The following is a 26,317-nucleotide window of genomic DNA, read 5'->3' as shown; positions in this document are numbered from 1 at the left end:
CACAATGGGAAAAAAATAAAATAAAAAATTATATATTTTAAAAAGAGAACAAAAATAATTTATTTACACACACACACACACACACACACACATACATACATTATATATATTTATTATTATGCCACCCCAGCTTTTTGCAAAAACCACACACCCCTGGCATGCATGACCCCAGCATTATTTAACTCACTTTCTAAGAGCCCAGGGCTGCAACACCCACCCCTTTCCAATACCCATAAAACCCCAGATATTACCCCAGTATTTAGGATCCACCCACCCCCCAAAAGGAAGAAAAGGGACGAAGAACACCAGCGACATCACTGCACTTGACACAAAATCACTGAACAAAAGGTAAGTATGTGAGTTTTTGCAAAGCAGGCCTTGCTCCAAGGTGGGTGGGAAGCAACCTGGGGCAGAGAAGCCCCAGCCCAGAGGCTTTATTTTAATTTCTGATGCAACAGAATACGCTGCAAAGCCACTATGATAGGCGCACCCTATAATAAAAGGTTTACTTGTAAAATAAGTATTTTATATAAATAAACTGGATGATATAAAGAACATGGATGATATTAAGAACAAGTGTGGATACTAAATAGCAAATATTGGATACTCCAATAGGCCCAAAATAAAGGAACCCTTTAATCTACGTACTTGGAGACAGGCGTCAAGCTGTTGTTGGCAGCAGGCAGTTTTCCCAGCATCAGCTCCATGAACTTGTCATCGGAGTCGTGTGGCAGCGGTACCTCGTCAGGAGGGATTTCGGTGATGATTTCGGCCACCCGGTCGGATGGAAAAACTGGACTGTAAAGAATAGGATGATGTGCTGGGTGGGAGTAGCGGAGGGGAGAAGCATAGATAAGACACAGGAACATTAGTAACATGTACAAACACAGGCAAGCACCAGCAGACAGTACAGAGGGCAACAGCACACAGCGATCCTAGCAGCACAAAAGATTTCACAAAGAAAAAAAAAAAAAAAAAAAAAAAAGACGACGAACCATTTAAAGTGCATTTAAACCAAGAAACAAAAAGTTGGACATACTGCAGCTTACTAGTCCTTAGATGTGGTGGCAGCATTCATTTTCTTTTTTCTTTTAATTTTACCTGGTGAGCCTTCAAATAACACTTCCTGTCCATTTGTGACTCCACTCCACTCCATTGTACCTATGGAGCGAGCCACGGCGGCCATGTTTTGTCTCCTCTACATGATAGATTGTAGGACTTGTAGTTTAGATAAAAAAATGATAAGAATGTTTGCATTAACTTTTAGTCCCCATTCACACTAGCGCGACTTGTCAGATGACTTGGTCACCTGACAAGTCGCGGTGGGTCGCCTGCCATTGATTAGCACAGGACCCGTTCTAATAGGAGCGACACAAGTCGCTCCGACTTAGAAAAAGGGTCCTGTACTACTTTGGGGCAACCTGGAGGCGACCTGCATTGACTTCAATGATATGAAGTCCGTTCATGTCGCACCAAGGTCCCGGTGCACACAGGGCGCCCCAGCAAATAGCGTCGCCCCTGTGTGATCGGGGTCTTAGTTTTCAGGAAGTGACAAGGAATGGCATGTCTGGAAAGATGAGAAATTTTATTTTCATTACTAAAGTCTTGTATGTATAGACTCTTAACATCCCCTCCACAATCTTGCAAACTACTGATGTTAGGCTGACCGGCCTATAGTTACCCGGGATATATCTCGGTCCTTTTTTTAAATATTGGTACCACGTTGGCTTTTTTCCAATCAGCTGGCACCATACCCGTCTGTAGACTATCCTTAAAGATCAAGAATAATGGTCTGGCCATCACCTGGCTGAGCTCTCCAAGAACCCTCGGGTGCAAGCCATCCGGTCCCGGGGATTGCTGAAAACGTTCCTAGCCCAAAAATCCACATCTAAGGACTGGTAACCTGCAATATTTTACATTTTTGTTTTTGGGGATTTGGATAGGATTTAAAGCTAAAGTTACTTTCTTCACATTTCTCCTTTAATACACATGTAATTTGCTTTTTATTTCAAAAGATAAGTCATGGACTAGGTAGCCAAATGCCCTTCTGATTCAGGGAGGACATAAATAATAGCAAGTGATGCTTATGATTGTAGGTGGTTTTTGATCTTCAAGGTGGTGCTAATAAAGGGCAAAGAAACTTAGATTGCCTACCAACTGCTTAAAGTGTTACTAAACCCACAACAGTAAAAATCAGTCTGTATATACAGTAAAGCATGGTTGTTATATTCATTGTGGAATTTAAGAGGTTAATCCCAGGCACTGCATAAAATGGCTGTTTGAGCCTGTCTTCTCTGTTCCTCCCCTTCTTCCACAATCCCCAATCTATCTCCTGATATGACAGAGCTTGGGGGGGGCACTCTGCACATGCTCAGTTTGGTGTGTATTGCACAGGGCCAATCAGCACTGTCCAGATGGGGGGGGGGGGGGGGGGTCAGGGTTTATACAGCCTCATAAGACAGTCAGAAGAAAATGAACACTCCTCCTACAAGCTTTAACCAGACACTAAGATCAGTGTGAAAGAAGCCTAATAACACCTTTTAATATGCAAATTGCAAAAGTGCAGTGTATGTGATGTTTGTTACACAGAGCTTTTCCTCCTTCAGCTTCTGCTGGCATCGCTCTCCAGGTTGCTAGAAAGGTCCCAGGCAAAATGCCCTTAGAATCACTCCACCTGGAACAGGAGCCAGCACTACAGCAGAAGCATTGGCCTATGCAGCTCCTGCTCCCTCCGCAGCCACCTGCTACCTTCATTGCCGGCTGCATGCATTCTGATGCTGTGGGATGGTGGGTCAGCAACCTGTTGATCGAGATCGGCTTGCTGACCCACCATCCCAGAGCATGGGCTTCCCTGGTTTGAGGTTGTGGGCTCCGTGGGCCACGGGTTGAGTACCCCTTATTTTTTACCCCTAGACCCAACAAGCATTTACCCATAGCAGTTTGGCTTACTGCATAGGTACTATTTATTTGTAATTGTTGCGTTCAGCTTTAAATACTTGGTAATTCAAAATAAAGGGGGGGGGGGGGGATTTGGGGTGTCTAAAAGGTTACTCTTTCCAACCACAACAAAGTCCTGAGAGCGAAGTGGCAGGGGGGCAAAGTGGGTGGAAGGAAGGGATTGCATTGGTGGAGATGGGAGCACTTCCATGTTACAGATTCACCTTAAAGTGGTTGTAAAGGGTGAAGGTATTTTACCTTCAGTGTACAGCTCACCCCTCAGCACTCCCTAATCCTTACCTGAGCCTGATCTCGATCCAGGGATGTGCTCTCCCGGGTCTCTCTCTCCTGATTGGCTGGGATGCAGCAACTGGAGCCATTGGCTTCCGCCGCTGTCAATTATAGCCAGTGAGGTGGAAGCAGGGGGCGTTGATGTCTTATGAACGCAGAGAGTCGGCTCGGGAGCGAGCACCCATGAGTGGCCCCACAGCAAGGAGTTTGCTATAGGGGCACTCAGCAACGGGGAGGGGCCCAGAGCGCTGGCAGGGAACCCGAGAAGAGGAAAGGAGCTGCTCTGTGCAACACCACTGCACAGAGCAGGTATGACATGTTTGTTTGTTTTTTTTTAAATACAAATTATTCCTTTAGTGCCAGTTCACACTAGGTCGCTCCGACTTCGGGGGCGACCTGTGAAGTCGCGTGCACCGCGACTTCGGCGTGACTTGCACGGACTTCATATAATGAATGTCTATGCAAGTCGCACCGAGGTCGCCTCGAAGTAGTACAGGACCCTTTTTCTAAGTCGGAGCGACTTGTGTCGCTCCTATTAGAACCGGTCCTGTAGCACTGCATGGACCGCGACTTGCCTGGCTTACAAGTCGCCTGACAAGTCGCGGAAGTGTGAATGGTGATTTACAATCACTTTTAGTATATGGTCTGTAGACACAACAGGAACTGAGGGAAACGTGTTTTTAGACAGTTATCAACCAAAACAAGTGTCCCCATTGGAAGATTTACCCTTTCTTCCTGTTCTGAGGACAACAACCTTTTGAATTTTCCTGGTTTTAGTTTTATTCGAGCCAAAGCTGCTGCAGTCCCCAGTAGGTTACATTGAACTAAAAGGTTTTTTTTTTTACCTTAGCCAACCACATAAAATATTTAAATCCTTTATGTTCAAATCTCTTCACCTGGAGGGCTGTCATCCTCGACAATGACAAGAGGAATGTTGCCCTTCGTGCCTTTGGATTTCCTTCCTTTCTTCGGCTTCTTCTTAGCCACCTCTGTATTAGCGGGCGGAGCGCTGCATATGACGGGTTGCTCGGGAGGCGTGCTTTCCGCTTCTCCCTCTGTGAAAGGCGGCTCACAGGACTCGGATGGAGAGATCGCCTTTGCTTGTTCCAGGTGGCTTAATAAATGTTCTAAAATGGAAGAAGAGCGTTAGGTCAGCTGGACATCTTATATTGATGATCAGCACTCACTACAAGATTCGAGGCAAGATGGTATATAAGGAGGGCACTTAAAACGTCATGGTTAGGGAAAGCGGAGCATGCGTAGACCAGCAGAATCTGCCATGATGATCAGAAGTTAGTGAATTAAGGCCTATGTATTAATTGCTGGGACTACATGTCCTATAACCAAGTGCCACTGCGAATGCATGTCCTGTATTAGGGCTTATTCACATGGGCGCAGAACCCCTAACAGCATGCAAGAGATGATTGTTAATGCATCCTTAGCAGTGTGGATCTGCATGCAGGCAGCTTATGTTAGTCAATGGAGATGCAGTGGCTGTAAATGCTAACTTGAACATCAGAGTCCACAAGTACTCAAAGATGGATGCACAGCCACATATGCAGACAGACAGTGTGCGATTGGAGCCCTGCAGCTGCCCCTACACGCCTAATGCTGCCTGCTTGCAGCTCCACACTGCTCCAGACATGTAAACAATAGGCTCTTGCACACTGTATGAGCCTCTGCTCCTATGTGAATGAACCCTTCCTTCTCTGATCCTGCCTGCGCAGATCTGCAACAGAACCAACCCCCGAAGAGGAATTTTTGGACAAAATCACCGAAGAAAAGCACGCTTTTAAGAAAAGCAGAAAGTTAAGTGCCTACTGTATGTAAGCCGCTACAATAGTTAACATTTTGAAGTTAATAAAGCCTAACCGATTGCCGCCCGCCAACAGTACCTTTACTGCGGGCAGGCGGCATGGGCAGGATGGATCGCATGAACATGAATGCCATCCAACCGGTTTCGGATTAGAGGCATGCATGTGTGCGCCCCCTGTTAATCTGCGCTGTTACTGGCTACAGCAGGATTTGGTCAGTAGGTCCTGGCCAATGATTTATGGCTGACACATGCTGATCGGTTGTAGCCATATACAGCACAGTGTCCTGACTCTACAAAACACACAGAGCTCTGAACACAGATCAGCAATCTGGATATTTTTCTCCCCAGGGAGAAAAACCAGCCAGATCCGTTAGTAAAAGCAGAACATATTACACTTATTAGGCACACAGTTAACCCCTTGAATGCCTCTAGATGTTAACCCCTTCCCAGCCAGCGTCATTAGTACAGCGTTATATCTGATCACTGTATTGGCGTCACTATTGATGTTAGGGTCAGTCAGTTAGTGTACCTCCCAGCTGTTATTCCCAGATTGTCCGCAACACTATCACAGTCCCACTAGAAATCACTGATCACCGCCATTACTAATATACAGTGGTGATCGAAAGTTTGGGCACCCCAGGTAAACATTTGTATTAATGTGCATAAAGAAGCCAAGGAAAGATGGAAAAATCTCCAAAAGGCATCAAATTACAGATTAGACATTCTTATAATATGTCACCAAAAGAGATTTTATTTTCATCATTTACACTTTCAAAATAACAGAAAACAAAAAAAAAAAATGGTGTAATGGGGTAATTTTGAAAGTGTCAATGATGGAAATAAAATCTAACTTTTGGTGACATATTATAAGAATGTCTAATCTGTAATTTGATGCCTTTTGGAGATTTTTCCATCTTTCCTTGGCTTCTTTATGCACATTAATACAAATGTTTACCTGGGGTGCCCAAACTTTCGATCACCACTGTAGAGTCACAGATGCGTATAAACCAGTATATATATATATATATATATATATATATATATATATATATATATATATATATATATATATATATATATATATATATATATATATATATATATATACATATACATATACATATATACATATACACACACACACACACATACAGTGGGTACGGAAAGTATTCAGACCCCCTTAAATTTTTCACTCTTTGTTATATTGCAGCCATTTGCTAAAATCATTTAAGTTCATTCTTCTTCCTCATGAATGTACACATAGCACCCCATACTGACAGAAAAACACAGAATTGTTGACATTGTTGCAGATTTATTAAAAAAGAAAAACTGAAATATCACATGGTCCTAAGTATTCAGACCCTTTGCTCAGTATTTAGTAGAAGCCCCCTTTTGATCTAATACAGCCAGGAGTCTTTTTGGGAAAGATGCAACAGGTCTTTCACACCTGGATTTGGGGATCCTCTGCCATTCCCCCTTGCAGATCCTCTCCAGTTCTGTCAGGTTGGATGGTAAACGTTGGTGGACAGCCATTTTTAGGTCTCTCCAGAGATGCTCAATTGGGTTTAAGTCAGGGCTCTGGCTGGGCCATTCAAGAACAGTCAAGGAGTTGTGAAGCCACTCCTTCGTTATTTTAGCTGTGTGCTTAGGGTCATTGTCTTGTTGGAAGGTAAACCTTCGGCCCAGTCTGAGGTCCAGAGCACTCTGGAGAAGGTTTTTGTCCAGGATATCCCTGTACTTGGCCGCATTCATCTTTCCCTCGATTGCAACCAGTCGTCCTGTCCCTGCAGCTGAAAAACACCCCCACAGCATGATGCTGCCACCACCATGCTTCACTGTTGGGACTGTATTGGACAGGTGATGAGCAGTGCCTGGTTTTCTCCACACATACCGCTTAGAATTAAGGCCAAAAAGTTCTATTTTGGTCTCATCAGACCAGAGAATCTTATTTCTCACCATCTTGGAGTCCTTCAGGTGTTTTTTTAGCAAACTCCATGCGGGCTTTCATGTGTCTTACACTGAGGAGAGGCTTCCGTCGGGCCACTCTGCCATAAAGCCCCGACTGGTGGAGGGCTGCAGTGATGGTTGACTTTCTACAACTTTCTCCCATCTCCTGACTGCATCTCTGGAGCTCAGCCACAGTGATCTTTGGGTTCTTCTTTACCTCTCTCACCAAGGCTCTTCTCCCCCGATAGCTCAGTTTGGCCGGACGGCCAGCTCTAGGAAGGGTTCTGGTCGTCCCAAACGTCTTCCATTTGAGGATTATGGAGGCCAGTGTGCTCTTAGGAACCTTAAGTGCAGCAGAAATCTTTTTGTAACCTTGGCCAGATCTGTGCCTTGCCACAATTCTGTCTCTGAGCTCTTCAGACAGTTCCTTTGACCTCATGATTCTCATTTGCTCTGACATGCATTGTGATCTGGAAGGTCTTATATAGACAGGTGTGTGGCTTTCCTAATCAAGTCCAATCAGTATAATCAAACACAGCTGGACTCAAATGAAGGTGTAGAACCATCTCAAGGGTGATCAGAAGAAATGGAAAGCACCTGAGTTAAATATATGAGTGTCACAGCAAAGGGTCTGAATACTTAGGACCATGTGATATTTCAGTTTTTCTTTTTTAATAAATCTGCAACAATGTCAACAATTCTGTGTTTTTCTGTCAGTATGGGGTGCTATGTGTACATTCATGAGGAAGAAGAATGAACTTAAATGATTTTAGCAAATGGCTGCAATATAACAAAGAGTGAAAAATTTAAGGGGGTCTGAATACTTTCCGTACCCACTGTATATATATATATATATATATATATATATATATATATTATATATACATATACATATACACACACACATATACATACACATACACACATACATATATACACACACACACACACTATAACTTTCAGACAAACCAATTTTGGCATGCAGCAGAATACATTTTGGCCTAAATTTGATTTCCTTTTCTGTCTTTTTTCTTTTATGCTGTAGAATAAAAAATAAAAACCCATTGGTGATCAAATACTACCAAAAGAAAACTATTTGTGTGAAAAAAATTATATAAAATTTTAATCTGCCTACAGCGTTGCATGAACGCACAGTTACCAGTTAAAGTAATGTAGGGCTGAAAAGCAAAAAATGCTCTGGCATTAGGGGGGTAAAATCTTCCAGAGTTCAAGTGATTTTAAGTAGGGGAATGCTAGAACTGTCAGGTTTTAGGATTGTCTGTTTTCCTGCTGCAGATATTCCCTCATTTCCTGTCTGGTAAAAAGATTGTCCCTAGAACAGAAAGTTGGGGTAAATCTGTCTAACCCACTCCTGGACAGAAGTAAGGCCCCATTCACACTAGTGCGACTTGTCCCGCGATTTTGGACCGCAAAATCGCATGACAAGTCGTTTTCCATTATTTTCAATGAGCCCCATTCATATCAGTGCGTTTTGAAGTCGCACCGACTTCAAAGTAGTTCCTGCACTACTTTGCCACGATTTTAATGCATTTTGAGGCATATAGCCTTGCCCATGCTTTCAAAATCGCGGCAAAATTGCGTTGCAATAGTGTGAAAGGGGCCTTAAACGTGACAAGGTAAGCTTTTCTATCAAAAATAAATAAACATAAAAGTTGTGGGTATAGATGCACTTTGAAACATCCTTTACCCTGAATGTGACTTGGTCTCAGCCTCTTGTAGGGTCTGTACAAAGCCTCTCCCTATCCACTCTATACTAACCTCTCCAGCGCTCCCTGCAGTGTATGTGGAGGCTGTGGCAAAATAACCGGTCCTTCTGGATATGGAAGAACATGTGGCCTGCTCTGGCCTAACGGACGATCATTATGCCTGAGCGCTATCTTACCAGAGGGGGGTCACAGTACTACTCCCTTGTGTGACGAAGCATTGGGGGGACGCTGTAGAGGCCAGTACAAAGTGGTTGGTGGCAAGGTGGAGAGTTGTGCAGCCTTACCAAGACACTTTCATTTTACCCTAAACAAGCAGGGCGACGGTCTCTTCAAAATGAAGAAATAAAAACTGACCCCAAACTATTATAAAAACCCTTTAACCAGTCATAGCTCAAAAGAGCAGAACAGTAGTTGTCAAAGAATACCGGTTAGCAGGTTGGGTTCGAGGAAGGTGGTATTGCACACTTTACACACCCACTCGCACGTTTCCACATGGATGATATCGCTGTTCTCCTGACAGGTAACTGAAAGAGAAAAATCCAATATTACTTTAGATCAGTGTTTCTCAACCTTTTTTCAGTCAAAGCACCCTTTAAAATGATGTACAATCTCGAGGCACCCCATTCTAAAATGTTAAATAGTTTTACATAATGTAGAAGCATCGACACACGTAGGACACCCAACCTTTGAGAGGATTTATTTATTTTATACACCTTTGCACACTGGTACTGACTAGTATTCCAGTGCTTCTCCTCTCCCTCAGTTTCCCTCCCTCATTCAGCTAATGTGACCCCAGTGCAGACAGAGAAGAGCAAACAAGGACATCCTCAGGTTCTCAATGTCTTGTAAATTTATTGATTAAAGCTAGACTGAGACCAATAAGTGTTGCCCAAATATACTGCATCTCAATCACCCTGCGCTTAGGAAATAAATATTAAAATTAAAAATTATATTCAATAATCATAAATCACCAACTGACAGGGCCGCTGATAGGGGGGGACCACCAGCCCTCTTGTAGGGGGCCCGAGCACACAGAGGGGGGGATTAGTGATGTACAACAAATACAGAAATCTTCCTCCAGCACCTGAATCTGATCTGTCCCTCTCCCTGCTATCAGCTTTTATCTGTTGAGAAAGAGACAGTTGTCCCTCACTAATCCCCCTCCCTTGTGTAAGCCCCCCTCCCAGCACTGGCTCTAATGTTAGCTCTGCTCCTGAGTTTATCTGTAACTTTGTTTCTCTCTCTCTCTGATCACTGAGCTCCAACTGCCCAGCCTGTATATTTTTCTCATCTCATCTTCATTTTTATTCAATAAAATTGTTTGTTTTTTCTTTTAGATTTAGCAGGAATTATGTGAGTTATGTTATATTTGTGTCTGATAATAGTGATTTTGTTGTAATTTTAGCTAAATATATCTTTAATATTTTCTTGGGGGGGCCCCCTTCCAGGTAGTCTGTACGGGGCCCTGCCATTTCTAACAGCAGCCCTGCCAACTGATATTATAATTAGGTGGTGTAGCTGCTGCCTCATAAATAATCAAAAAAAACCCAAGTGCATAACTCCTCCTGTATCAATCAAAGAACGAAAAGTCCAACACATAAGCAGCGCTGAAATAGGAGTGTAACCCCACAAAGGAATATACACCGGTGAGTCCACAATAGATCCGAAGGGTGGGATGGCCAGACACCACGAAGTGAAGTCGAAAACCAGAAGCCTTCACCGTACCACGTGACCCCCCCTGGGTAATGCTCACTCACCAACTAGTATTAATATTGTGCCTTTAAAATGAATCCCCACTCGGGTTGAATGTCAGCCAGGGATGCGTGCCAAACCTCCACAGGAGTTTTCAAGATCCCCAGCAATGACTCCAGACTCCAGCTTACATACATGTAAATTCACCTTAGCCAGTTGCTGCATACACATCCAGCCAAGACATGAGAAGGAGCATATATGAAGGAGAGAGGGCTCAAAGGGTAGTAGTCCAAAAACGTTATTGATAAAGAACCCCCCTATCCCCTTCTCTATACACTCACATAATTCATATGGTGTGTGTATATATATATATATATATATATATATATATATATATATATATATATATATATATATATATATATATATATATATATATATATTATATAATTCTTATGTGAGTGTGTATATATATATATATATATATATATATATATATATATATATATTATATTATATAATTCTTATGTGTCTGTGTATATATATATATATATATATATATATATATATATATATATAATTCTTATGTGAGTGTGTGTGTATATAATTCTTATGCAATATTTTATTTTTCTCATATACTGAATATTGGGGTTTCACTAGCTTTAAGCCATAATCATTAAAAAATAAATGCTTTAAAAATATATCACTCTGTGTGTAATGAATCTATATAATATAATATAGGGGTTTTACTGAAATACAATAACTTTTTGATGATATTCTAATTTAATGAGATGCACCCACCATAATTTATTTATAGATTATATTTCACACACACACACACCTCTCGCTCTCTAGCACACGCGCGCTCAAACACTTCTCTCTCTAGCATACACACCTCTCTCGCTCACACACATACCTTACTCATCCATAAATACCTACCCATCTATAGACTTACCATCTGCCCTATCCCCAAGCCCTTTGCTATGCAGTCCTGCCTGAAGTCGCACAACCTTTGCAAAAAAAAAAAAAACACATGGCCATATCTAGCTCCTTACTGCACATGTGCAACATTCTCCCCACTGATTATTATTGATGATCTGTACTCATGGTGGCCTTCAGCCATCCAGAGCCTAAACGATAGGAGCTGAACCCAGCTGCAACGGGTTTCTACAAAGGTGTTGCAGCTCTAGGCAGGGCTGCATAGTGAAGAACCCAGTGGCAATGCTGGAGGTAAATGTTTATGTAGGTGGCTTCCACTTAGTTGGCAGGAAAAACATTTACGCTTATAGGATTTTATTTAGTCACATAGGAACGAACAGCTGCTGAAGTGCTTTACCTCTCTAGCAGCTGCCTATTCAAAACTGCAGTGTGGTGGGCATTCAGCTCATCACACACAGCTCCTTATCTTTTTTTTGTATTTGGACACACTTTATGTGAAGCGTACAAAGTACATTGCATTCAAGTCGTTGTACAGTAGAGTGATGTGCTCCGTTGCACAACTGTACAGTGCCATGAGATTCGGTATACAGTGCACTGCAATAAAATGCAGCAGGTCTGCATGTTATCACAGCATGCTGCAGTACAGCTCCGGGCTGTGTTGTAGTGTGAATGGGACACTCAGGAAACAATTGTTTTCTGCGTGGCCTTGTGGTGACAGGTGTTTTTCAATGCAATAACAATCCAGTCACCGCACTATGTGTGAATAGGCCCTTACTGAACATGGAAGAGCCTCAGTAAAGTTGCGCCAACATTTTACCTGTCATTGGACCTGAGCTGTGCTTCCTTGCACCTGATGAGTATGTTGCTGAAGGACGAGCAGCCTTCCTTTTTTTGGATTTTGATGAGGTGATCTGGTTGTTTTTTGAAGATGTTGCGCTGACCTCTTTCACAGGTTCAGTTGCCAAAAACCCCACCTCTGCATATACAAAACAAAATTAAATTGAATCCGTGCTGGCAAAAAGTCTACAAATGTAATAACATTCCCTAACTACAGGACAGTGTCTGGCAGCAGCTGTATATGAAATGAAATGAGCCCTGCATGTCATGGGAATCCCCTTCTCCCACAACCAACGATGGGGAGCCTCAGTTGGGGGTTATTGGAATGAAACGAGCACTGCAGGGTTCCAAATGAGACTCCCCAGGTGTACAAGGGGGAATTATATTCACAAACTGGCAGGAAATACCAGGCACCTTTCATCAGCTCACAATACGAAAGGTTTACAACCAGAAGCTGGAAGTATTTTTTTTAATTTAACCCAACAGAATGGCCATTATATGCTGCAAGAAAAGGGGATATCATCTGGAGATGAAAAAAAATGTGAATCTAAACCCAAAAACAAAAAAAACGCAGCTTGCTGGTTCTGAGATTTGGTGGCTTAATTGTTTTCAGTCTCCCCCTTCCCCCTTTATTTTCACCTGGCGATTCTTCAAAATTAACACTTCCTGTAAAAGCAAAGCAAGCACCAGCATAAGGCAGTCTAAGTAGCCGCCTTAGGGCGCCGGGACAGCGAGGGGGGGAGATAACCTCTAAATCTCCAGCCACTTGCTGGGGAGTATATCTTTTAAAATTAAAACTGAAATGAATGAAGCCACCACTTCTAAGCACTGAAAATCTGCAATATTACATTTTTGTTCTGGGATTTAGAGATCCTTTAAAGGGGAAGTTAAAGGGCTTCTAAAAGCAATATAGTTTTGCTCCTCTAGGGTTCCCCCAATGGCGCTCTTTGTTCTGCCCTGGTGAGTGCACCCAAATCAATTCTCTATCCCCACCCCTCTTCTGTGCCGCAATCTTTAGAAGTCCAGCATGTGTGCAGATGCACCGCAGGTCTCCAAAAGATATTTGGGACCTGACAGAGATCCACTCTATGTACTGGCCTTCAATGTGCACATATCTCCTGAAAGTATATGAATTCCCATTGGAACCCACCATTGTGACAGGGCATAGGAGGCTTCAGCAGAGGTTTCTCCATCTTCCTTGCATAGAAAGCGGCATACCATACTCGCAGCTCTGTGCCAGCCGCTATGTCCTGGGAGGTAGTGAAAAAGATGTCGTTGCCATGTTGGAATGCGGTCAGGTTCTGGTGGCTGAATTCCGTTGCCGGCCTCACCAGCATCATCCAGTTACATTCATACTCACTAGAGGTGTCAAACAGCATCATTATTCCATCCTTCTGAAACACCTGTGGCAAAAAAAAAAAAAAAAAGGAGATAATTTTACTGAATAAAGCCTGTATATATTCAGCTCTGGAAGGTTTTACCCCCTTCCTGACCAGGTCATTTTTTGCGATACAGCACTGCGTTGCTTTAACTGACTCTTAGTCGTGCGCCGCTGTACACAAATAAAATTGATGTCTTTTTTTCCCCACAAATAGAGCTTTCTTTTTGGCATTTGATTACCTCTGCGGTTTTTATTTTTTCGTTGTAAACTAAAAAAACCACCACAAAAAAAATAATAATAATAATAATAATTATAATTATATATATATATATAAAATTTTATTTTTTTTTACTTTCTGCTATAAAACAAACCCAATAGTAATAATAATAATAATAATAATAATAATAAATCTAATTTCTTCATCAATTTAGGCCAATATGTATTCTGCTACATTTTTGGTAAAAAGAAATCCTAATTGTATATTGATTGGTTTAAGCAAAACTAAGTGACACTTTTTGGGGACCAATGACACCAATCTAGTGATCAAAAAAAAAAAAATGCAAGGTTACTGTATAAATTACACTGGCAGGAAGGGGTTAACACCAGGGGCGATCAAGGGGTTAAGTGCGCTCCTAGGGAGTGATTTCTAACTGTGCGGGGAATGGATGCACTGGAGGAAAACAGATCTGTGTTTGAGCTTAGCTGAAACACAAGATCTCTCTTTCACTCCCGGACAGAACAGTGGTCGGACGCCTTGTTTACATAGGCAGACCTCCGTTCTGCCTTTTCTCTGAACGATTGGCGGATCCCAGGCGCTGGACCTGTTGATTGGCTCCTGCTGTGTCCAATCAGTGGGAGCGGCACAAAAAAAAAAAAATTACACTGAACAAGTTTTGTTTTATTGCATCTGGAATGCATTTAGCGGATTTAAAGGGACTGTAAAAAAGGACATTGTTTTGCACAGAGCAGCACTGATCCTCCTGTTATGGGGTACCCGCTGGTGCTCCTGGCTCCTCTTGCCTTTCGAGTACCCCTTCAGCAAACTGCTTGCTAGGGGGAGTACTCGTGCTAATAGCACACACACACACACTGCGGCTCGGCTCCTTCATCACCAGATTTGATTGACAGCAGCAGGAGCCAGTGAGGAGGGAGAAAGCAGTGCCGTTGCTCTTGAGCAGTGCTGGACCGAGATTGGGCTTAAGTAAGTATTTAAGGGGGCTGGGGGAGCTGCACATAAAAGATTTCTTACCTTAATGCAGAGTTTTTACAACCTCTTTAAAGGAGAAGTCCACCCTAACGCTAAATTCCCTGCATCTACAGACATCCAAGATCTAACACTAACCTACCTAGCCCTTTAAGAAGAAATCAGTATACTTACTTTTTTTGAAGCCGATCCGACCTGTTCTTACGTCGATGGGGAGGCGGGTTCAGAGGACCCAGTCGACAACGGAAGTCCCATAGTAAGCCTATGGGTGACGTCACTTCCCATTCATTTCACAGCCGTTGTCAGCCGTGTCCTCTGCAGAGCTTCCGTCACTGGAGACCAGGTCAGATCGGCTTCAAAAAAGGTAAGTATACCGATTTCTTCTTTACAGGGTTAGATTGTGGAGGTTAGGGTTAGATTGTGGATTTCTGTAGATGTAGAGATTTTAGTGTTAGGGTGGACTTATCCTTTAAACTGAAGATTCAAATGGGCTTTAGGATGGGACACAGACCAAGTAGTCTATCAGTAGGATATACAGCCTGTGAAACAATGATAATACCACTTATGCAACAAATACATTTAGACAGGGAATCAAGAGAATCAGCAAGCTTTACCTTAAGAGAAAAGACGGGTTCTTTGTCTAATTTGGCAACTCTCTTACATTCAAATGGCCCAAACTGAGTCCGTTTGACCAATGAAGTGACAGCGAACACCCCCTCTGTGCCATCTCCGATATTTTTGATCTCCAGGTTGGGAGGAATAGATGATCTAAAAAATAAAGGAGAGTGTAAGTTAGGTAAACTCGTAGCGCTTACAGATGTATACTTATCACTAATCAGTTTCTAATTGAGAAAGCCATACTTTGCAGGATCATTGGAGGCCACTATTAGTACAGCACCCAGCCCCAGAAATGGGAAAGAATGAAACAGTATCATGCATGCAAAGGATGAAGAGGACCCGGTGAGGATGCTTTCTGAACACATGCACGAAAATATTTTTTACCGACAAAATTAACACTATTTAAGTCCACCAAAAAAAAAAATAATAATAATAATTTAGGACTAAAATGCAATTTTCAGTCATAAGACTGAATAAAACTAAATCGTAATTTGGCCTAAAAATGGTTATATATTACATCGCCTAAATCGGTGTCTGTAGTGCATGTTCAAACTTTGATAACAGATTTAACATGGTATTAGATTTTTATTCCAGGAGTATATAATGAGTTTGGAAATTCTAGAGAAAAGCTTCAATAATGCATTACAATTTACCTAAACTCATTAGATTTTAGTCGACTAAGAGCCGGTTCACACTGAGGCGATCCGACTTCGGGGGGGCGACCTGTGAAGTCGCGTGCACAGCCACTTCGGCGCGACTTGCAGAGACTTCACATAATGGAAGTCTATGCAGGTCGCTCCAGGTCGCCCCAAAGCAGTACAGGACCCTTTTTCTAAGTCGGAGCGACTTGTGTCGCTCCTATTAGAACGGGTCCTGTACTACTCAATGGACCGCGACTTGTCAGGCTGACAAGTCGCCAGACAAGTCGCGCTAGTCTGAATGTGCTCTTAAACAATTCAGATGACAAAAATATGACAATTTAGTCAAAAGACTATGACAAAAATAAATTCGAAATCTGGTATCAAAAATTCAAGTGTTACTAAACCCATAACAGTAAAATCAGTCTGTATATGCAGTAAAGCATGCTTGTTATACTCACTCTGAAACCTAAGGGGTTAATCCTGTGCATTCTGTAAAAATGCAGTTTGACCCTGTCTTTTCTGATCCTCTCCTCCTTCCCCTGTCCCCAGTACATTTCCTGATAATACAGAGCCAGGGGACAGGCTGCACATGCTCAGTTTGGTAGTGAGTTTTTTTCTTTTTCTTGGGAGGGTGAATGTGATCAGCACAGGGCCAATAAGCACTGTCCAGATACAGCAGGGATCCTCAAACAAGATCCCTCCAGCTGTTGTGGAACTACACATCCCATGAGGCATTGTAAAACTCTGACATTCCTAGGCATGATTGGAATTGTAGTTCCTGAACAACTGGAGGGCCATAGTTTGAAGACCCCTGAGATAGAGGGTCAGGGATCATGCAGCCTCACAGGACAGTCAGAGTAGAATGAAAACGCCTACAAGCTTTAACCAGACACTGATAGAAGTCACAGGACTGCTATATACTGCTGATAAGGAAAAAAAAGGTATTTAGCAGTTTATATTTATTACAATAATTGCATTTCCATGTTATGTGTACTGTGGGAGACCAGATATAGTGACTGCAGGCTCCTGGGGTTAGTAACACTAACACTGCTTTGCAAATGTAGGGCTAAGAGACAGGTTCTCTTGACAGGCCTCCTCTCCAGACACTAATACTCATCTTCCTGGCAGTCTGCTGCTGCTTCATTCTTCCATCAGAGACCCTGGGGTAATCCTTGTGTAAGCCCCACATCAGCTTTGACAGCTCAGGCCTGGGCATTGCTTCATGGGAGTAAGGGGAGAAGGTCACATGCTCCCCATGCCCAGAAGTATAGTGGAGATTTGCTTATGACCAGTGTTCTTATATAAAGGTGCCACATCCCTTTAAAGTACAAAGAATTAGGGGGGTTCCCCTGGGTTGGGACTTTTTAGGCACAGAAACTATAGAAAAATTGATATTCAAAATTTATTTATTAAGAAATATTATGCAAAAAATGATAAAGTTAAAACCAGCAAGCAACAATCAACAACAAGGTGTACAACCATATATGTTCCAGAACCTGAAACCCAACATGTTTCGAAGATAACATTCTTCTTCTTCTTCAGGGGTGGTTCTTAACAATCCTCTGTCAACATAAGAAACATGATCATAGAATCGTACAATTGGTGATATGTACATTCAATTTATACAACAAATGATAGTGTGTACACATTCAAATCTTCATACAAATAGATATTTTACAGGAGTATGATTGTTGGAGCACTTACAGGGTTGACCTAGTATGGAATTTCGGATGCTTGCAACGAACTTCAAAATCAGCAGCTTAACCGTGATTAAATTGGCAGTGTCACCCTCCTTGTACTTAAGCATCTTTTAGCATTTCTTCAGCTCCAGTGCAGTTTTGGCGTCCACTAGATTGGACTTCGGTTGCCCACACTGAAGGGCACCTGTTTGGCTCTATCCGTTATTCCATCTAGTACATTAAAGCGGAGTTCCACCCTGGATTTTTTTTTTTTTTTTTAAATACCCCCGGGACAGTCAGGGCTAGTACATTCCACAATGGCTAGCCTCTGATCTGTCCCGGGTTGCACTTACCTGTTAGGACAAATACTTACCTTGAAAACGTATTGTCCAGCGCTGCCATCTCAGATGTGGGCAGCTTGAAGCCAGCGAGATCCCCTTCGGCGTCTTCTTCCGCCTTCTTTGGTCCCACGATGCCCTGCGCCGGCCCCGCCGTCACTTCCGGGTCGCGCTCGTCATCCCTCCACAGCTTCTGGGCATGCCCAGAAGCTGTTTAGAAGGGGATGACGCGCGTGACCCGGAACTGACGTCGGGGCCGGTGCAGGCGCAATGATTCCTGGGAGCGATGACGTTCAGCGTCCAGGAATCATTGCAGAGCCAGGAAGTGACGACAGGCCGCGGCCGAGAGGAGAAGGAAGTAAGGTAAGTATATTTTCTTCGCTACGAGGTAAGTAAAAAAAAAAAAAATATGCGATTATCCATTTCTTTTTCAGGTGACCCGGAGCGAGAAGATGGAGGTAAGTATTAAATTAGGGTGGAACTCCACTTTAAGGGATGTTCCTCTGACCTCTACAAGGAGGGTGACACTGCCAATTTAATCACGGTTAACCTGCTGATTTTAAAGTTCGTTGCAAGCATCACAAATTCCATACTAGGTCAACCCTGTAAGTGCTCCAACAATCATACTCCTGTAAAATATCTATTTGTATGAAGATTAATTATTTTTTATCATTTGTTGTATAAATTAAATGTACATATCACCATTTGTACGATTCTATGATCATGTTTCTTATGTTGACAGAGCATTGTTAAGAACCACCCCTGAAGAAGAAGAATTTTATCTTCGAAACATGTTGGGTTTCAGGTTCTGGAACATATATGGTTGTACACCTTGTTGATTGTTGCTTGCTGGTTTTAACTTTATCATTTTTTACATAATATCGCTTAATAAATACATTTTGAATATCAATATTTCTATAGTTTCTGTGCCTAAAAAGTCTCAACCCAGGGGAACCCCCCTAATTCTTTATACCCAGAAGTATAGGGTACTTCTCAAAGCTCCAACAACTGTCGACAGGGACACAACAGCTGAATGACCACAGCGACTACTCCCAATCTGACATCCTTGTGGGTGCAGGTCCCAGAATTCAGACAGCGCGGGTTCAGGGACACGCATCTGCACCTACATGGATGTCAAATTGGGAGCGGTGTCTGTGCTGCATCGCGACTGACATGAATGGGACTGCCTGCACACAGATGCACACTTCCTATCCTGGTGACTAGTGCCGTAAGGGACAGGGAGAGAGAACATTTCTCCAATGGTTGCACGAATAGTGATAAAACACATTTTGTAGAGTGGTAAAGGGTTAGAACCTTTTTTTCATTTAGGTCTCTGTTCCCACTGGAGAAATTCTTCTAAAAACAGAAGTTTCGGTATGGCGACATTTACAGTACATGGTTGTATTGGTCCATCTGGTACCAAAAGTAAGCATGAATGTTGCTTACCTGGCTCATCCCCGTAAAAGCTTGGAACCACTGTAGTAGACACCACTTCTACATTGATCTCCACTACCTATGTGGGTCCCACACCAAGTGACTGCCCAGATGTTTACTGAACACAGAAGACCCCTCGCTAGGCATGGGCACCACTCAGAGAGCCTTTTGCATTTTCTCAATGAATGCAAAGTGGTCTCTGACTAGACGAGGTGGAGATTGTGACTTCACCACCCTGCCCAATCAGAGAACGCTTTGCATTCATTGGGAGAATGCCAAGTGTCCCCTGAACGGCGCCCTAGCTGAGCAAGCAACCTCCTGTGCTCACAACGCACCCAGGTATCACAGGACCCAGTAGCTAGTGGAGATCATTGTAGTAGCAATGCCTACTATTATGATTTCCAGCAACCATGGGGATGCCACAGGTAGGGAAACTTACTTACATTTGTCCAAGCTGGGCCAATGTATAAATTGCCGTACCTAAACTTCAGCTTTAAGTCCAGTCTCAGTGACAGATGGCACAAGACACAGGAAGGTAAAGTATGTATAGACAAAGAAGTTTGTGGTTTTGGATAAGGTAAGGAAGTGATAGAACCCCTGTTAGTTTTCTATAGTTGTCCCTGTCCCCACTGGTTAGATTCACCCTTTGTCCTGGTGACCAGACAACAAATTACACATACATTTTCACGAATCTCTCTCCAACAATGGCAAAGACAGCTATAAAACCAACAAAGGTTCTAACCCCCTTCCTTTTGTTTCCACAACTTAAAGGGTTACTAAACCCAGAACCTGCAGTCACTATATCTGGTCTCCCCATGAGAATGCAGTCACTATATCTGGTCTCCCCATGAGAATGCAGTCACTATATCTGGTCTCCCCAGGAGAATGCAGTCACTATATCTGGTCTCCCCAGGAGAATGCAGTCACTATATCTGGTCTCCCCAGGAGAATGCAGTCACTATATCTGGTCTCCCCAGGAGAATGCAGTCACTATATCTGGTCTCCCCAGGAGAATGCAGTCACTATATCTGGTCTCCCCAGGAGAATGCAGTCACTATATCTGGTCTCCCCAGGAGAATGCAGTCACTATATCTGGTCTCCCCAGGAGAATGCAGTCACTATATCTGGTCTCCCCATGAGAATGCAGTCACTATATCCGGTCTCCCCATGAGAATGCAGTCACTATATCCGGTCTCCCCAGGAGAATGCAGTCACTATATCCGGTCTCCCCAGGAGAATGCAGTCACTATATCTGGTCTCCCCATGAGAATGCAGTCACTATATCCGGTCTCCCCAGGAGAATGCAGTCACTATATCTGGTCTCCCCATGAGAATGCAGTCACTATATCTGGTCTCCCCATGAGAATGCAGTCACTATATCTGGTCTCCCCAGGAGAATGCAGTCACTATATCTGGTCTCCCACAGTACACAGTACATGGAAATGCTATTTTTAGTAAATACAAACTGCTAAATACCTTTTCTCATCCGCAGTATATAGCAGTCTTGTGACTTCTATCCGGCCAAGCGCTGGTTAATGCTTGTAGGAGGATTTTTCATTCTCTAAATGTCCCATGAGGCTGCAGGACCTCTGACCCTCTGTCTGGACAGTGCTGATTGGCCCTGTACTGATCACATGCACCCTCCCCAAAAAAAGCTCTCATGCAATACACACCAAACTCATGCCTCCCAACTTTTTGAGAGCATACTGCTTTTTTCTGCACCGCAAATGAAGGGAACATGCTACAAATGTGTTACAAATGTGCTGCGCCCCCAAAAAAAAAAATTATATACACACACTATATATATTGTGTGTGATATATATATATATATATATATATATATATATATATATATATACACACACACACACACATTCATACACACACACACACACACACACATAAAGTGTACTAATTAGAACCTATCCCTCCTTCCCATGTCCTGCTGTCCCTCCCACTAACTTCCTGGCTCTTTGCATGTGGAGAGCAGAAAACAGCTAAAATGGCGCACATGTCACCGAAAGATGCAGAGGACTCTGCAGGTCATTCGAGTTACTCCACCCCAAACTCGCTCATCCACACTATATTGCCAAAAGTATTGGGCTACCCCTCCAAATCATTTGGTGGAGGGGGGATTATGGCGTGGGGTTGTTGTTTTTCAGGGGTTGGGCTTGGCCCCTTAGTTCCAGTGAAGGGAACTCTTAAGGCGTCAGCATACCAAGACATTCTGGACAATTTCATCCTCCCAACCTTGTGGGAAGAGTTTGGGGATGGCCCCTTCCTGTTCCAACATGACTGCGCACCAGTGCACAAAGCAAGGTCCATAAAGACATGGATGAGCCAGTTTGGGGTGGAGGAACTTGACTGGCCTGCACAGAGTCCGGACGTCAACCCGATAGAACATCTTTGGGATGAATTAGAGTGGAGACTGCGAGCCAGGCCTTCTCGTCCAACATCAGCGCCTGACCTCACAAATGTGCTTCTGGAAGAATGATCAAACATCCCCATAGACACACTCCTAAACCTTGTGCACAGCCTTCCCAGAAGAGTTGAAGCTGTTATAACTGCAAAAGGTGGGCCAACTCAATATTGAACCCTACGGACTAAGACTGGGATGCCACTAAAGTTGCATTGTGTGTAGGTCATTGTAGAGGGTCCAGAATTGGCCCTTGGTCTCCCTTCCCATCAGTAGTGGATGAACCCCCAGTAACGACACCTCCTACGAGTGCGTCCTCTCAGAACATCAACGGCAAGCACCAGAATTATACAGACAAAAGCAGACAGAAATTCTTACTTCTCTCCACACACTTTAAAGAAGAAGGAAATGACCTCAAAAAAGGAAATAACAGAAAGCCAAGGCGAAAAACTATAGAAAAATGCACTGTAGCGGCTTTAAAAATGCAGCATTCCAGCGAACTTCAAATGCATGTAAAGATGCAGTCAAAAACACGCAGTTATGTGCAGTTTCTGGTGTGAATGGTCCCTTAGGACACCCCCCCCCCCCCCCCCGATACAAAAAAAATAAAGGAATAGTTAAACGCACAATTGCTTTTGTCTTTAACCACTTTAGCCCCGCTCACTGTGCCTCTACTGCGGCACAGTGGCTCGTTATCGTCCAGCGACGTAGACCCACGTTGCTGGACTCCTCCCCTTGTGGGCGGCGCTCGCGCGCCGCCGGAGGCTCGCTCCCGCTGTATTCAGTCACAGTGGGAGTCGGGCCAGGGGCCGCTCTTCCCCGATCGTCGGGGAATCGAGTCTGGAAATCCGCCCGCTTGTGTAAACAAAGCGGGTGGATCTCCTAAGTGACAAGGAGTGACAGATTGCAGGATTCAGCATAGCTGAACCTGCGATCTGTCCCTGTGTCACTCAGTCACCTCCCCCCACACACGTCAGTAAGCACCAGGCATACATTAACCCCTCCCTCTCCAATAAAATTAACCCCTTCCCTGCCAGTGTCATTTTTACAGTAACAGTGCATATGTATGCTTATTGTGATTTTTTTTACCAAACATAGGTAGCAGAAAACAAATTGGCCAAAAATAATTTAGATTTTTACATTTTTTGGGGGGAATTTCATATAAAAAAAAAAAGTGAAAAATATTGTTATCTTTTCAAAACTTACACTTTTTTTTGTTTATAGCGCAAAAAGTAAAAAAAATTTGCACAGGTGATCAAATACCACCAAAAGAAAGCTCTGTTTGTGGGGAAAAAAGGACGTAAATTTTGTTTGGGTACGGCGTCGCACGACCGCGCAATTGTCAGTTAAAGTCGCACAGCGCCAAATCGCAAAAAGTGGCCCAGACGCAAGACAGCAAAATCCTCCGGTGGTAAAGTGGTTAAACACTACTATTCCTTTCTACTGGCTTTTGAAATTTACCAATGCAGCAATTTAGAATTTAGATGAAATGTTCAGCACTGGCAAAATACTTTCGATATAGAAGTAGTGCATTTTATATACACATTTATAAAGATCAGACCAAAATGAGGGACAAATGAGGAGGAAAGAGGGACAGAGGGACTTTGTTCTGAATCAGGGACAGTCCCTCAAAATCCGGGACAGTCCCTCAAAATCCGGGACAGTTGGGAGCTTTGATGCATATACAGATTTTACTCTTGTGGGTTTAGTAACACTTTAAAGCACACTTCAAACACAAGGCCCGCGGGCCAAATGCGGCCCACCAGGCCCTTTAATGTGGCCCTCGCACCTCTCCTGCAGCTGCAGGAGCACTCCAGCCCTGCTCTGGTCCTCCTCTAGACTTTTTGCTTTCCAGCAGTGCCTACAGCTTCTTCCCACCAGCAGCATAAGATAAGGGGGTGATGTAAGGGAGGGTGAGGGACTCAACTTCTGATGGTGGAGAGGCTCTTAATCCTATGTAAGGGTAGGGGGATGTTTTGAATGTCTAGTCTTACAGATACAACCGGCCCTTTTGAGGGCAATCATAACGCTGATGCAGCCTGCGATTGAATTGAGTTTTACACCCCAAAGCATTGTAAACTAGGTTACACTTCTCTTCTCATTTTTATCTACTCACCTGGCTCTGCTCAGAACAAAAGAGTCCTGGACGGTCACCACTGGACCCAGCTCCGGACACTCCGAGTCATGGTACTGGCCACAGTCGTCACACCCTACACAGAGCAAAGTTGCAGATTTCACAAAAAAATAAATAAATAAATAAATAAATAAATAAAATAAATAATAATAATAATAATAATAATAATAATAATAATAATAATAATAATAGGCATTAATTTTATTAATAATAATAATAATAATAATAATAGGCATTAATTTTATTATTAATAATAGGCATTAATTTTATTATTCATAATAATAATAATAATAATAATAATAATTAATTTTAAAGGAACATAAAATTAAAAAAAAAAACTTCTGCTACAGAAGTTTTTTTTTTTTCTTTTTCTACATGGTAGCCCGTGTTTGCTACTTTTTATCTATTCAGCATTCAACACTTCTGAGAGGGTGAGATGCCTGTGTCCCCCCGCTTTGCACTGTGGTTCCATCCTCTGACCCTTACATTGATCAGCGTTGGGGTGGGAGGAGGGAACCACAAGTATCCGACACTCCAGGAAATGTTGAATTCAGGAGAGACTGACGGAGGCTGCAGCACTGGAATGGAGAGGAGATCGGAGACACGGGTTGCCCGAGGAAGGAGTAAAAATCTCTGCTTTTGCAGGGACCTTCCACGGGAATAATTTAGCTTTAAACATTTTCTTTTAACCAAAAAAAGTTTCTCTTTTTTTTTTTTTGTTTTTAAAAAAGGCCACACCAAATAAAGGAATGCATTCAATATTACTGGAGGCAACAACAGCTATGAAAATACCCCCATCACAGGAAGGTGGTACTTATGGTGTTAGAAAGGAGAGACTAAACACTTAGCCCCGGTTCACACTTGTGCGATGCGGGAAGGCTGCGAATCCGCAGCCTGTTCCCGCATCGCAAAACGCACCCCGGCAGTTCACACTGCTGTAAGCGATACGCTGGGGGTGTCAATGTAATCTTAACGACACCCCCAGTTTGATCGCATATCGCAGTGCGATCTTGCAGTTCGCACAGGATCGGATCGCACAAGTGTGAACCGCTGTGCGATCCGATCCTGATGCGGCTGGAAAAAAGGGTCCTGTGCGTGTTTGCTGCGGGTGTGGTGCAAATTTAGCCATACAAAGTGTATGGCTAAACTCGCACCGCACAGCCGATCGCATGTAATGAAGAAGCAGTGCGCTCCGACATTACATGCGATCGCCGCAGCCGCACAAATGTGAACCGGCTCTTATAGTCATCAGTTGTACTTGACCCCAGGGGCGACCTAAACTGGAAGTAGTGTTCGATGTCCACCACAAACTCTGTCTCAGAAAAACAAAAAGAAAAAAAAACAGCAAAGGAGTTCAACATCATATATTTGGCTATAAATAATAAACACTTACATATGAACACGGATTCATCTATTGCTCCTTGTGCCATTATAAATCGCCTGGAAGAAAATAAATCAGAGCAGTGAATACATAGACTATGACACATTAAATAAATAGAATATGACACATTTCAGCTAAAGTGGACCATCAGTAACCTAAAAATTCTGCATGAATACATTTTTGACATGTAAACCCATACAATAGTGTTTTCATTCTTCACGAGTGCTACTGTATCATTAACCAGTTCCTACCCAGGCCAATTCTGGCATTTCTTTCCTACATCTAAAAATCTATTTTTTTGCTAGAAAATTATCCAGAAGCCCCGAATTTTATATATATATATATATATATATATATATATATATATATATATATATATATATATATATATATATATATATATATATATATATATATATATATATATATAAATAAATATTTTAGCACTGAACCTAAATGGCCATCCTCACAATTTTTTTTGTCACATAGTATTTGCACAGCAATTTTTTAAACGCAATTTTTTGGGGGAAAAAAAAAAAAAAAAAAAAAAAAAATGAAAAACACACTTTCATCAATTCAAAAAATAAAAACAATATGAATCCTAATTTTTTTGGGTATTGTGAAAAATGATATTACGGGTAGATACCCAACATGTCACGCTTTAATTGTGCCCAATGATGCCAAACATTGGTACTTAAAAATCCCCATAGGCAATGCTTTAAAAATTTTTACAGGTTACCAGTTTAGAGTTACAGAGGTCTTGTACTAAAATTATTGCTCTCGCTCTAATGTTCGCGCCGATACCTCACGTGTGGTTTGAATACCGTTTATATTATGCGTGTGCGACCTACATATGCGTTCGCTTCTGCGTGGCCAGCACGAGGGAATGAGGGCGCTTAAAAATT

The 26,317-nt window shown here is 42.7% G+C and overlaps 1 protein-coding gene across 3 annotated transcripts in view; it reads right to left on the bottom strand.

The window, feature by feature from the left end:
• The window catches only part of PRDM15 (PR/SET domain 15), a gene marked incomplete at its 5' end in the record, with an annotated part of 78,274 nt that extends 52,813 nt beyond the window's left edge, over positions 1 to 25,461 (bottom strand). For 2 of the 3 annotated variants that reach the window (XM_082245762.1, XM_082245763.1), the window contains 8 exons: positions 649 to 820; positions 4,125 to 4,355; positions 9,144 to 9,242; positions 12,167 to 12,325; positions 13,337 to 13,589; positions 15,386 to 15,539; positions 24,014 to 24,107; positions 25,425 to 25,461. In XM_082245762.1, the coding sequence (XP_082101888.1) occupies positions 649 to 820; positions 4,125 to 4,355; positions 9,144 to 9,242; positions 12,167 to 12,325; positions 13,337 to 13,589; positions 15,386 to 15,539; positions 24,014 to 24,107; positions 25,425 to 25,461 (1,199 nt within the window). Of the gene's footprint in view, positions 1 to 648; positions 821 to 4,124; positions 4,356 to 9,143; positions 9,243 to 12,166; positions 12,326 to 13,336; positions 13,590 to 15,385; positions 15,540 to 24,013; positions 24,108 to 25,424 lie in introns of those variants that run through there. The other variant, XM_082245764.1, reaches the window with a different exon arrangement.
• Positions 25,462 to 26,317: the final 856 nt, after the last annotated feature.

The sequence above is a fragment of the Pelophylax lessonae genome (genome assembly GCF_965119305.1).
Source record: "Pelophylax lessonae genome assembly, chromosome: 2".
Taxonomy (NCBI): domain Eukaryota; kingdom Metazoa; phylum Chordata; class Amphibia; order Anura; family Ranidae; genus Pelophylax; species Pelophylax lessonae.
This window is presented reverse-complemented; position numbering and strand designations above follow the sequence as displayed.